Source organism: Pteronotus mesoamericanus, unplaced genomic scaffold (genome assembly GCF_021234165.1).
Source record: "Pteronotus mesoamericanus isolate MK-2021 breed Mesoamerican mustached bat unplaced genomic scaffold, CSHL_Meso_final contig_173, whole genome shotgun sequence".
Taxonomy (NCBI): Eukaryota; Metazoa; Chordata; class Mammalia; order Chiroptera; family Mormoopidae; genus Pteronotus; species Pteronotus mesoamericanus.
In genome coordinates, this window is record NW_026555072.1 from 12,649,953 (window position 1) to 12,662,524 (window position 12,572).

Genomic DNA, 12,572 nt, shown 5'->3' on the forward strand with positions numbered 1-12,572 from the left:
TTCCTGCCTTTTGCAACAACCTGGATTGAACTAGAGAATATTATGCTAAGTGAAATTAGCCAGTCGGTGAAAGACAAATACCATATGATCTCACCTATAAGTGGAATCTATTCAACAAAATAAACTAAGAAACAAAAGAAACCGCAGGCACGGAGACATGGAGCAGGCTGAAAGTGACCAGAGGGGATAGGGAAGGAGGACAATGGTGGAAAGAAGGGGAAGGGACTAGACAAAGAACATGTATGAATGACCCATGCACATGGACAACAGAGTGGGAATGGACTGTGGGAGCGGGGCTGTGCATGGGATAGGTGGAGGGGGGGAAGGGGGAAAAATTGAGACAACTGTAATAGAATAAACATGATTTAAAAATTAAAAAACTAAAAGAGAAAAAAAAAAAAGACAGAAAGTGAGGCCTAGACAGGTGAAAAATTCCACTAATAATACAGTCAGTAGATGGCAGAGCTGAGACACCAAATGAAGTCCATCTGCTTCTCCAAGCAGAGGATTTTGCCAAGGCATTCTGATAACTATGGCTTATTGTAAGCCTTTGTGTGTATACCTGCTGTCTCTACCAGGTCTCAAATACCATGGGGAAGGGTCAGCTTATTCATCGTTGTATGTCCTGTGTGTGTTACATAGTAGGCACTCAGCAGATGTCTGAAATCTGACCAAATTTTTACAAGGTGAAAATGAGAACTGCAAAGCACATTTTCTTCCACTGTATAACATAATTAGACTTTTGTTCCAAATTAGGTAAAAGTTTACCAAAAAAACCTAACACATTATATTGAAAGCAGACTTCTAAATTCACACAGTCCAGATTTAGGGATGATGGACATACATATGTATGAGTAAATCTGCGTGATAAATTTTAGTAAACCAAAGAATAGTTAATAAGTAGTCTAAGAGTTGAAAGAAAATCCCAAAAGCCAATCATCTTCCTTACTGCCAGGATTAATCAAGCATGAATTTCAAAGGTGAAACTCTGTAGTTCAATGCTTAACAACAGAGCAGATCCTTTTTAACATATAACAAACGCTATTCTGAAGTAGTTGTTCTGAAATAGATCAAGGATCAGAATGCCATTTCTATTACACTTATGAGACTAAAAGCCCTTGGGCATATCTTATTGCCAATGGTATGGATTCAATGGCATAAAGCAAGCTCAGATGTTAGGTTTTAAACCATAAATAATGGGGAAGGAACATAACCACAATAATAAAAAAAAATTAAATTAAGTCCACATCTATCAGCTAATTTGAGAATAAGTTTTAAATCACTTCTAATGAATTAAATGAACTTTGTGATATGCCAATCCATTTGATCATTCCTTCATTGCTTCATCAAATGCTTACTAATTCCTGTTATGTGCCAGCACTGTTTCATATGCTAAAACCATAGTTATGAACAAAACAGATGAGAAATGATGCTGTCATAGCGCCAACAGTTCTAGGGGGAGAGCACCAATGAACAGATACAACAAACAGATGTCAGATGGTGATAAGTGCTGGAAAGAAAAAGAATTCACAGAAAGGGCAAAGGTTGCAACTTAAAGTAGGATAGATGAGAGAGATGGTGGCTTGTAAAGTAGTAACAAGTATGGAGACTGAAAGGTAGACAGATTCTAAATAGATTTTCATGTTAGAACCAACACTTTTGGCAGGTGGGTATGGGAGACAAAAAACGGAAGAGTCGGGGATGACAACAAGGTTTAGGGCTTAGCAAAGAGATGGTTGGACAGTTACCACTTACTGAGTTCAGGCTGTGATAGGAGCAGATTTTGGGGGAAAGGACCCAAATCTGTCTCTGCTCAGTTTGAGAACCATATTCAATTCAAAGAGTACATGCTTAGTAGTCAGTTAGTCATACGGCTCTGCAGTTCATAGTAGCCCTCCAGGATATAAATAAATTTGGGGGTTATTAGCATTTCAAGCACTGTGAGTAAGAAAATGGGGAATGAGTATAGAGAAAGCAGAGTATCAAGAAAGGAGGTGGTTGCTGCAGGGGGGTGTGTGTGGTGGAGAGTCTTTTTCCTACAAGGTGTGAGGGTAATGAAAATGAGGCTACAGAGAGGAAAAGATGATGCTGGACAGTGCAGAGAACTGCTTGAGCAATTGCTGAAGGGGTAGTTTCAAAGCCTGCTGAAATGCAGCACCCAGTCTCTGCAGGCAGGAAAGGATAGAAGCATTGAGATGCATAAAGGCCAGCGACGTAAGCATTGAAAACATTGTTCACCTTGAGAGTCAATGATAAAACTAACTCAAGCAATGAAAGAGGTCACTGAGGTATTTAACACAAAACCAACAGCCTACAAAATACATGTCTGATCATGGATTTGCATATAAAGAACTCTCAAAACTCAGTAATAAAAGAAAACAAACAATCCAATTAGAAAATAATCAAAAGAGTGGTTGCTAGAGGTAGGAGGTGGGGGGTGGGATATATGATTCCATTTATATAATGTTCCAGCAATGACAATTATAGAGGTGAGAGAACACATTAGTGATTATCAGAGGCTAGGGATGATGGGTGGGGGGAGGGGGTGTGGCTATTAAGGAAGAATTTTGTGGTAATGAAAGTATTCTTCACCTCTACTGTTCATGGTGATTATAGGATCTACATGTGTGATAAAATGGCACAGAACTGTACACACAGAGTGTACCAATGTCAGTTTCCTGGTTTTGATATTGTACTATAATTATATAAGACATAACCATTGGGAGGAGACTGGGTGAAGGTTACAAGGGGACTCTGTATTACCTTTGCAAGTTTCTGTGACTATCTCAAAATTGAACGCTTAATAGGGGGCACAAATGGTAATGGGAAAATATAATAAAATTTAAAAATGAAAAAAATGTTTAAAAGCACAATGTATCTTTGAAAGTATAACTTAAGACTATGGGATTTCTTAGAACTCAAGTCAAGCTAAATATATGGTTCTTTAATTTAAAAAAATGTATAGCCTAGTACGTAAGTGTTCATAGCAACTTTATTTGTAATAGCCCTAAATTGGAAACAACTCCAATGTCCATATACATACAATGATACACCACTCAGCGATAAAAATGAATGAACTATTGGAACATGTAATATAGATGCATCTGAACATAGTTATGCTGAGTGAAAGAATTCAGACAAAAGAGAGTACGTAATGTATGACTTCCTTTATAGAAAAGTCTAGAAAATATAATCTATAGTGACAGAAATCAGTCAGTCATTGCCTGAGGGGTACTGTTTGTGGTGAGGTGAGAAGAGGCAATTACATGGAGCAAAAAGGAACTTTAAGGGATGATGAATTTGTTTACTATCTGTGAGGCAGGAGACAGCATAGGAAGAACTCTGAGGCTGGCCAGTGTCTAGCATCATGGTTGTCAGGAAACACGTTTTTGCACTTAGATAGAATGAGTAGCAAATCAAGGCAGGGAGGAAGAGGGAGACATGTCTCACCCACTAACTCAGCAGCCCTGAGCCTGGTCCGATAATATTGCCAGGTGTTCCAGCATCACAAGGAACACTGCTAGCAAGGAAGGAGAGAAGTCCTTGAAATGCTGTGTAGCACTTCCACTGTCTGGAGAAGAAAGCATTGAAACTGTGCTTTCATCCCAAGGCCTTAAATGTGGGAGGTGGCCCACGGTGCCCAAAGCAGCAGCCCATAAATAAATTTGGATAACAGCCCCAACTTTAATTAACTGCCTCCTGTCATGTGTCTGTTTTACAACAGGATGAACAAATGGAGTCTGGAGAAAGATAAGGATTCGGGCTAGCAGACTCCTATACTCAACTTTGGGCAGTCATGTCCCCCTGGGAAAGATGGCACAACATTTATCTGTCAATCAATATGTAAGTTCTTAGTCCCATTATGCCAACTATGTAAGTCCTTAGAACAAAGGACTGGCTCTCAGCTCTCTGGCCAGCCAGGGGCTTGCCACCCCAGCCTTTAGCTGCCCTTGCTTTTAGCCACCCTGCTTTGCCCTGAACCTCTGCCTTTCACCCCACCCCCCTAGCTAGGCCTGTTCTCTTCCATGGGAACGGATCACTAATAAACTCTGATTGTACTCTAATAGATTTGCTGATATGTAATTGTTTACATGCTGATCTGTAATTGTCTATATGCGTCAGTAAGAAGAACAAGTTCTCTCTTGTCAATACCTTGATTGTGGTGATGATTTTATGGGTATATTGAGATATATATCTAGATATATATCTATATATATCTAGATATATATATACATACCTATACCAAATACATATATATCACAAATTACCAAATTGTGTACATGAAATATGTATGGTTAATGGTATGTCAATTATAATTCAGTAAGATTTTAAATAATCATTAGCTTACACAAATAATAACCAGTTAGAATATATCATGGAAAAGAACACCCCATTTACAATAGCTAAGAGCAATACTTAAGAACCAACCTAAGAAATGTACAAAACCTTGAGCTCTTAAATGTAGAGCTCTTTCCTCTTACTCCTGGGTCCTCCTCTATCTATCAAGAGATCAAACCCCCTTTCTTTAAAACTTCTGCAATAAAATTTTACTTCTGTAATAAATTTTGATGTGCCCCTAGCAAATGTGACATCCCTTCTTTAGCACCTAGTGTTATTTACATGGTGCATAGGATTGAATCTTCACATAATGGATACCTCTGGTAATGTAACTTCAAGTGCAGAGCAGTTCTATAGAAATTACACCTTTGGCTTGTGCTTTCCTGTTCCTGCTCTCCTTCAATAGCATGCGGACTATTCTCACAGAGTAGGAAGAGGAGTTCAGGTATGTCTTTGGTAGGAGAAGTAAAATGTTTTAAAGTAGTGTCAGCATCTATTAGCTTACTTCACACTTTCTCTCAAATTAGGCAGAGTAAGGGAAAGTTATCTATATGCTTCTCCTTGCTAAGATGACAAATCTCATACACAAGAGTCCTATGGAAATGGGACCTGCAGACAGAGTATCACACAGGGACGTGAATCTAACTCTGCTAACCACACAGTATTTTTAGTTAGATGTCACTTTCAAGAGTTCTTCACAAGGGAAATTTTTAATTGCTAGCAATGCACACCATTTGGGAATACAGATTTCAAACATACATCAAAAAGGTAGGCAAATCTGGGTCAAAAGGCAGTTCCATTTTTAGCTTTTTGAGGAAATTCCAACCTGTTTTCCACAGTGGCTGCACCAGTCTGCATTCCCACCAACAGTGCGCTAGGGTTCCCTTTTCTCCACAGCCTCACTAGCACTTGTTTGTGGATTTATTGATAGAAGTCATTCTGACAAGTGTGAAGTGATACTTCATTGTGGTTTTAATTTCCATCTCTCTAATGGCTAGTGATGTTGAGCATCTTTACATATGTCTATGGGCCCTCTGTATGTCCTGTTTGGAGAAGTGTCTATTCAGGTCCTTTGCCCATTTTTTCATTGGATTGTTTGTCTTCCTGCCATTGAGTCAGATGAGTTCTTTATATATTTTAGAGATCAAACCCTTGTCCAAAGTATCATTGGCAAATATGTTCTTCCATACAGTTGATTCCATTTTCATTTTGCTGATGTTTTCTTTAGCAGGGCAGAAGCTTTTTAATTTGATGTAGTCCCATTTGTTTTTTTTTTCCTTTATTCTCCTTGCCCTAGGAGATATATTGGCAAATATATTGCTACGTTGGAGATCTGAAATTTTCCTGCCTATGTTTTCCTTTAGGACTTTTATGGTGTCATGACTTATATTTAAGTCTTTCATGTATTTTGAGTTTATTCTGATGTTTGGTTTAAGTTCTGCTGAGAATATACCCTAAGAACCCTGAATTGCCAATTCAAAAGGACTTACGTACCTCTATGTCCACAGCAGTCCTATTTACAATAGCCAAGTGCTGGAAACAGCCTAGGTGCCCATCAGTAAATGAGTGGACCAAAAATTGTGGTACATTTACACAATGGAATACTACGCAGCAGAAAGAAGGAATTCCTACCTTTTGTGACAGCATGGATGGAACTGGAGACTATTACGCTAAGTGAAATAAGCCAGTCGGTGAAAGACAAATACCATATGATCTCTCCTATAAGGGGAATCTAATGAACAAAATAAACTAACGGGCAAAACAGAACCAGAGACATGGAAATGTGGAACAGACTGACAGTGACCAGAGGGGAGAGGAGAGGGGGTAATAGTGGAAAGAAGGGGGACTAGTGAAAGAACAATTCTGAATGACCCATGGACATGGACAACAGTGTAGGACTGACTGTGGCAGGGTGGGTTGGGCAGAGGAGGACAAAGGGGGAAAAATTGGGACAACTATAATAGAATAACAATCAAAACATTTTAAAAACAGTAGGTAAATCTGTGAAAAATTTTAAAAACAGCCAATATACTTACAGTTTTTTCATTATTTTCAAAAGCTTCTCTTGCTTCCTCGAATGTGCAGACTTCTTCTTTGCATTCACGTTCAATGTTGCCCTGTCTTATTTCTTCAAAAAGTCCGTTTGCTCTTGGGTAGCGTTTTAGTACTGAATTGGCTTTTTCTCCAGTGAGGAAAACTAAAAAGAGATACAATAATAAGTATAAAATTGTAATAAAAACATGTGGAAAGTTAATATACAAGGTGAAAACTGCTAGATGCTCTTTAGAAAACAGAGCCAACATCCTAAACCTCTTTCTGTGAGTCAGCAATGAAGTAACATTTCCATTTAGCTCCAAACCACCACATCTGCCATCTTCCTCATCCTGTGAGTATGTCCTTTCAGTAGCAGTTGCCCTGGACCAGGGACAGTGACATAATTCATTATAATAAAATAAGTAAAATAAATATGTTACATTCACAGTTTAGCACATTCCTGCCAACATGGGTGTTTAAATATAGTAACAGTGATACCACCACTCATAACTATTAGTTAGTGGATACCCCCAGGCACTCTGCTGTTGGACAGCAGCAAGCAAATCAAAATCCAGTTTGTACATCATCAGTCTTTGTCCCTAACTACAAACAAATAAAATTCCAATTGACCTAATAATATAAATCCAGAGGACCCTTACTTGTATGAAAAAGAAGAGGTGACAAAACAATATCAAGAAATTAAGATAAATTGGCCATAATTCATTCCAAGGAACACTACTAATAATTTTGTTCTAAATTCAATTAAGTTAAATTGTGACCTTGAATATATTTCAACTCCATTTCACTGTCCTTCAGAAGAAGAAAATTCTGCATGACTTACAGAGGCATTTCATATAAACATTCAAAATGCATTTATGATACCCAATAAAATAAATAAGGCAAGAATTATATGCACAGTTATGGGGAATTATTTTTATTTTACAAACAGATTCAGTTAAAACTATACTTCAATTACATTTTTCTACAAGTGTCATGCTTCTTTGCAGAGATAAATACAATGCTACTAGAAATTAATCTCCACTAATGCAAAGAAGTTAGAAAATCCCCCAATCTGATAGGCTCCTGACATGGGCAAAGGCACATTACAGATACTTCAAGATGTTTTAAAAACAGACTGACAGTTGTGGGAGGGGAAAGAGGGGATGGGGTGAAAGAAGATGAAGGAATTAACCAAACAACATTTATGCATGACCCAGGGACACGGACAACAATATGGGGACTGGCTTAGAGGGTGGGGCTGGGTGGAGGTGGGGAAAGGGAGGAAAAGCAGGAACAACTAATAATATAAACAATATAAAATGTAAAATAAAGAAAATCTATATTTTGCAAAGAACATCTTGAAGTAAATGAAAAACAGTAAATGCTCTTTGAAAAATGGCGACAACAGCAACAAATTTAAGGTTTACCTCATTATAGAGATATGTCTTTCACTTTATACAAAATAGGGATTTATTACTGAGGATTATTTAAAGTATCCAAATTGGTACCAGCTAGATGGCACTTATACTAGGTTAAAAATTATGGCCTTCCATAAGTGTTTCCTTCCTTTTGTACCTCAGAAAGGTAACCATCTATAAAAGTGAATCAGAGTGACAAAATATCACTAGAAGAAATCTTAAAAAATACGCCCTGGCTGGTGTGGTTCAGTGGATTGAGTGCTAGTCTGCAAACCAAAGGGTAGCCGATTCCATTCCCAGTCAGGGCACATGCCTGGGTTGGGGGCCAGGTCCCCAGGGGGGCGCTCAAGAGGCAGCCACACATTGACATTTCTCTCCCTCTCTTTCTTCCTCCCTTCCCCTCTCTCCAAAATTAAATAAAATCTTTTTTAAAAAGTAAAAATTATGATAAGTTCTATGAAGGAAAATAAATGGTGGTATTGAGTTGAAGAATACCAGTAGAATTTTCTAGCAGTCCTTCTCACAGTTTAGCAGCATCAGAATTCCCTAGAGGACTTACTATCACAAAGATTGCTGTGCCCATCTCCCAGAGTTTCTGATTCCATAGGACTGGGTAGGGCCAAGTTACACTTTAGTAAGTTCTCAGGTAATGTTGGTGCTGCTGGTCCTACTACCACAGTTTGAGAACCACCAACTAGGAGCCTGGCTGGGTACCTGGGTAGCTAAACTGGTTTGTGTGTCAGTCCAATAGGCCAAGGTTGCCGGTTCAATCCCTGGTCAGGGCCCATACAAGAATCAACTAATGAATGCATAAATAAGTAGAACAATGAATTGATTTCTTTCTCTGTCTCATCAATTAAAAAAAGAAATGGAGAACCACTACCCAAATGTGAGTTCCTTAGAAAACTAGTTCTGAGGAAAGTGTTTAGAGAATGCTGGGATTAACATATTTAAAAAGGTATTTTACTGTGTGAATTTTGGGGTCCTTAATGTATATTTACTATATATTTGTAAATCTCCAGAAAAGGAACATGACACCTGCCTTTGTCATATTTATTTGACTATAGCGCCCTCTTTTGAGGGACATTCCACGGAATTAACAAATACCTAGCCCTCTAAATTATTTATGCCCTCTAAAATGACAAGTCTGGTCTCTATATATATCAAGGCCAACAAGTACATAAAGACAGTAACTGATTTCTCTTGGTTCTTCTATTTTCCAGGATAAACAGGCCTAGTTCCTTCATCTATTGGTTATATAAAATGTACAGGAGTCTCTGTGTCATCTTTATCTCATAAAATACAGTATTCTACACTGAGTGCAATACTCTAAGTGTAGTCTGACAGGGGCAAAATGGATTGGGCCTGTCTACTTCCTTCGTATAAAACACAATAAATATGTTAATGCAATCTAAGATATCCCTGGCTTTGGGGACAGTTTTCTTGAAGATAAATCAAACAATAATAACGTATTTTGCACTTTTAAGACAAAAAAGTGAAATTATCCTAAGAGAAAATAATTTTCTTATATGCTATCTACATGGAAAAGGGGAATCAAGGAATGTAGCTAACTCTTGTAAGCCACAGAAAGCAGGCTAATTCAGGTTAAGCCACTAAAAAGTAATGCAGCAGGACATAGATCTTCCAATCCCAGCCTAATCAAATCACCAAGACCATTACACAAACACCTTTAGTGTATTTCTTATACCGAGAGGCAAGGTAATATAATAGTGAGAATTCTCCTTAGAATAAGCTGGCAAGTAGATTTTATGTCACTTGCCAAATCTGGTCAATTAGAAGAACAGCCTGGAATAAAAATCTGACTAGGAAGAAAGATACTGTTACAGATTAGTTATGTCTACCATATAATAGGGAACAGGAAGTTGTGGCAGAGTACTTACTAGTCCTCATCGAAGTAATTTTTAAATCTAATGGATGATAACAGAATTAGGGTATTTTTAATGTGGAAACAAAATAAAGGGGAAAGTGGTAGCTTGGACCTACAGAATAAGATTAAATTAGGTTATCTCTTTCTAAAACACTAGGTAATTTCCATGATGCAAGGGCTTGTGTTGGAACTTCTAACATTAAAGCAGTGATATTTGAAACTAAAGTTCAGCACTTCCCTCTGCTTCCTTCTCATCAAATTGTATGAGTTAGCCAACACCAAGCAGCTCTTCGGCCACTACACCCCCACCTGGAACCGTATGTGCCTTCATCAGAGATTACATGATGTGACAAGTAGTATACAGAATGTGCATATACTTTGAGAACACAACACTGGGGAGTTATTCAAAATATGTACTTTTCTCATTAAAGGAAATAAAGACAAACTAAACTGTTTTCTTTAGATAGTTAGGGAAATCCTTATTAAAGAAAATACTTAAAATCTAAGACTGATACACACACATACAGCCACTATATATATATATATATATATATATATATATATATATATATATACACACACACACACTAAAAAATATTACTACTTTTTCATAATTTCAAAATAAATAGCTGTCACCTATGCTTTCTCTTCAAAATAAAATGATAAAAATAGATAAAATAAGATGGTTTCTCAAGGAACCCCCTAAATTACTGCCTTAAATCAAACCACGCAGTTGTATACTATACTTTTTAATGACTTGCAGGATACTAAGAGTCATATTTTAATGACAAAAATCTTTAGCCAAGTGAAATCATGTCCATACATTTGCTGAAAAGCAGAAGATGATAAGGTCTTAAAAATTAACAGCTGACTTGGAAAAATCTCTACTCCAATTGTCTAATCAGTTTTCTCAACTTTGGTCTTATATCAATAAAGGAGTCACTATTTAAAGTTGCACATGTTTACATTTTTAAGTGAAAATTCTTTTTCTTAAGACATATTTTCTGAGCACAGACTATGTACAATGAGATGATGACAAGTCACAAAGATGAATAGCAGATGGCCTCTGCCCTCAAGTTTCTTCAGTGCAAGAGATAGGAACTTAAAAGATGCACAAAGAGCTCTACTGCAAGACTGAACATGGTGGATGCTTTTTGAGGTCAAAGGGCAGGCATATTTCTACTGGATAAGTGTGTTTGGGGTTGGGGGAGGGACCTGTAGAAGGACCCCAAAGAAGTGTATTTGAGCTGGCCATTTAAAGATTGGAAGGAATAGGACGAGGAAAGACATTCTAGAAAAACAAAACAGTAAGAAGGCTTGGAATTGAATAAAGCAAGGGGCATAACTGAGGAACAGTGAGCTGGTCAGTAGGGCCAGAGTACAAGACTCAAAATAGAAAGAGTAGGAAATTAAGCTGGAAACAGGTCAATAGCCAGGTCACGGAGGCACTCAATGTTAGGGTAAGATATTTAAACTATTTGATAGCATTCAAGATTTTAGGCCAATTCCTCAGGGAGAATAACTTAGAAAATTATTTTATATATTGATATATAGTTTTACCTGGCCTTTAGCCTCTTCCCCTCCATCTTCTCCTCATCCTACCCCAAAACAGAGGAGGAAAGACTAGGTAAAAGGCCACTTAGAATAGCTTAGGTTAAGAAATCATGAGATCGTGCATTAGAATGGTGGTAATAGGAATGGAAAGAAAGGGACAAATGTGAAAGATGCAGACACTGGGTGATTTCTTTGGCCACTACAGCCACCATGCAACTTATTTCTCAGTCAGACCAAATTTTACCATTCTCCAAACAGGCTCTTTAATGCCTCCATAATTTTGTACCTAATATTTCCTCTGCCTAGTGAACTCTTATTCCATTCAGATGTAACAGCCTCTAAACACCTTCCCCAGAGTCTAATCCCTGCTTCATTAGAGCTGCTTATACACTCAATGTTTACATATACTTAAATTATAGCAATTAAACTGTATTATGATTTTGGTATGCCTATCTATTTCCCCCTCAAGACTAAGCTTCTTGAGGGCAGGGCTCATGTATTATTAATATTTTGATTCAATCTCTGTCTTTCATAACACCTAGTAAAGAACGTGGTACACAACAGGATTCAAGAAGTATGGCATGAATGAAAAGGCAGAATGGGAGAAACTTGATGATTGAGCGACTGGAAACTGGGAAGCCATGGACAATGCCTCTAATAATGAAACAGGACCACAAGCTTACTATGTGATTGTGAAATAAATACATTGACAGCAGACTTTCTAGTGAGACAGCACTCGAATATCCTATTTTTAGCAAAAAGAAACTACCTTTTGAAATTTGTAGAATACTGTTTTTGGTGCTCCCCTTAGGGAAGGCATTTTTAATTCTGTAAGTACCATTTGATTTCCCCTAATAGCTGTGTAGAGGTAGACTAGCTGAACACTCTTCTGGGAAGAGGGCATAGCCAGATGCTTTTTGGTTTAGCAAGGAACCAGCACCTTGATCCTCAAAGTGTACACCAAGGCCCCTCTCCCGCAGGGAGCTGTAGCAATTTCATAGAGAATGAGCAGGATATTTTACATTTTTGAAGGAAATGCACTGATACTCAATAGCTGTTGGACACCACACAAACTACTAACTTAAGGTAGCTCACAGTGTTAAAGAAAAACAGCAAAATGGAGTTGATACTGTTAAGAGAGCAATCTAAAATGGAGCCAGGAGTCCTCTGGGAAACTTAAGTTAACTCACCCCCTTTTTCAGTGAAACTGAACTTTCAAACTGTACTAAGCCAAACAGCTACATCCTGATACAGTTCCTAGAACTGGCTTTGTCTCACTGAACTCTCTGTTAAAAAATAAATTTTTCATCTAGTAATAGACATAAGGAATTAATCATAGC

At 37.7% G+C, this 12,572-nt stretch overlaps 1 protein-coding gene across 3 annotated transcripts in view; it reads right to left on the bottom strand.

Annotated features, from left to right (window-relative positions):
* PRRG1 (proline rich and Gla domain 1) overlaps positions 1-12,572 on the bottom strand; it is an 83,332-nt gene that overhangs the window by 18,401 nt on the left and 52,359 nt on the right. For all 3 annotated transcript variants that reach the window (XM_054566571.1, XM_054566570.1, XM_054566568.1), the window contains exon 3: positions 6,375-6,535. In XM_054566571.1, the coding sequence (XP_054422546.1) occupies positions 6,375-6,535 (161 nt within the window). The remainder of the gene's footprint in view (positions 1-6,374; positions 6,536-12,572) is intronic.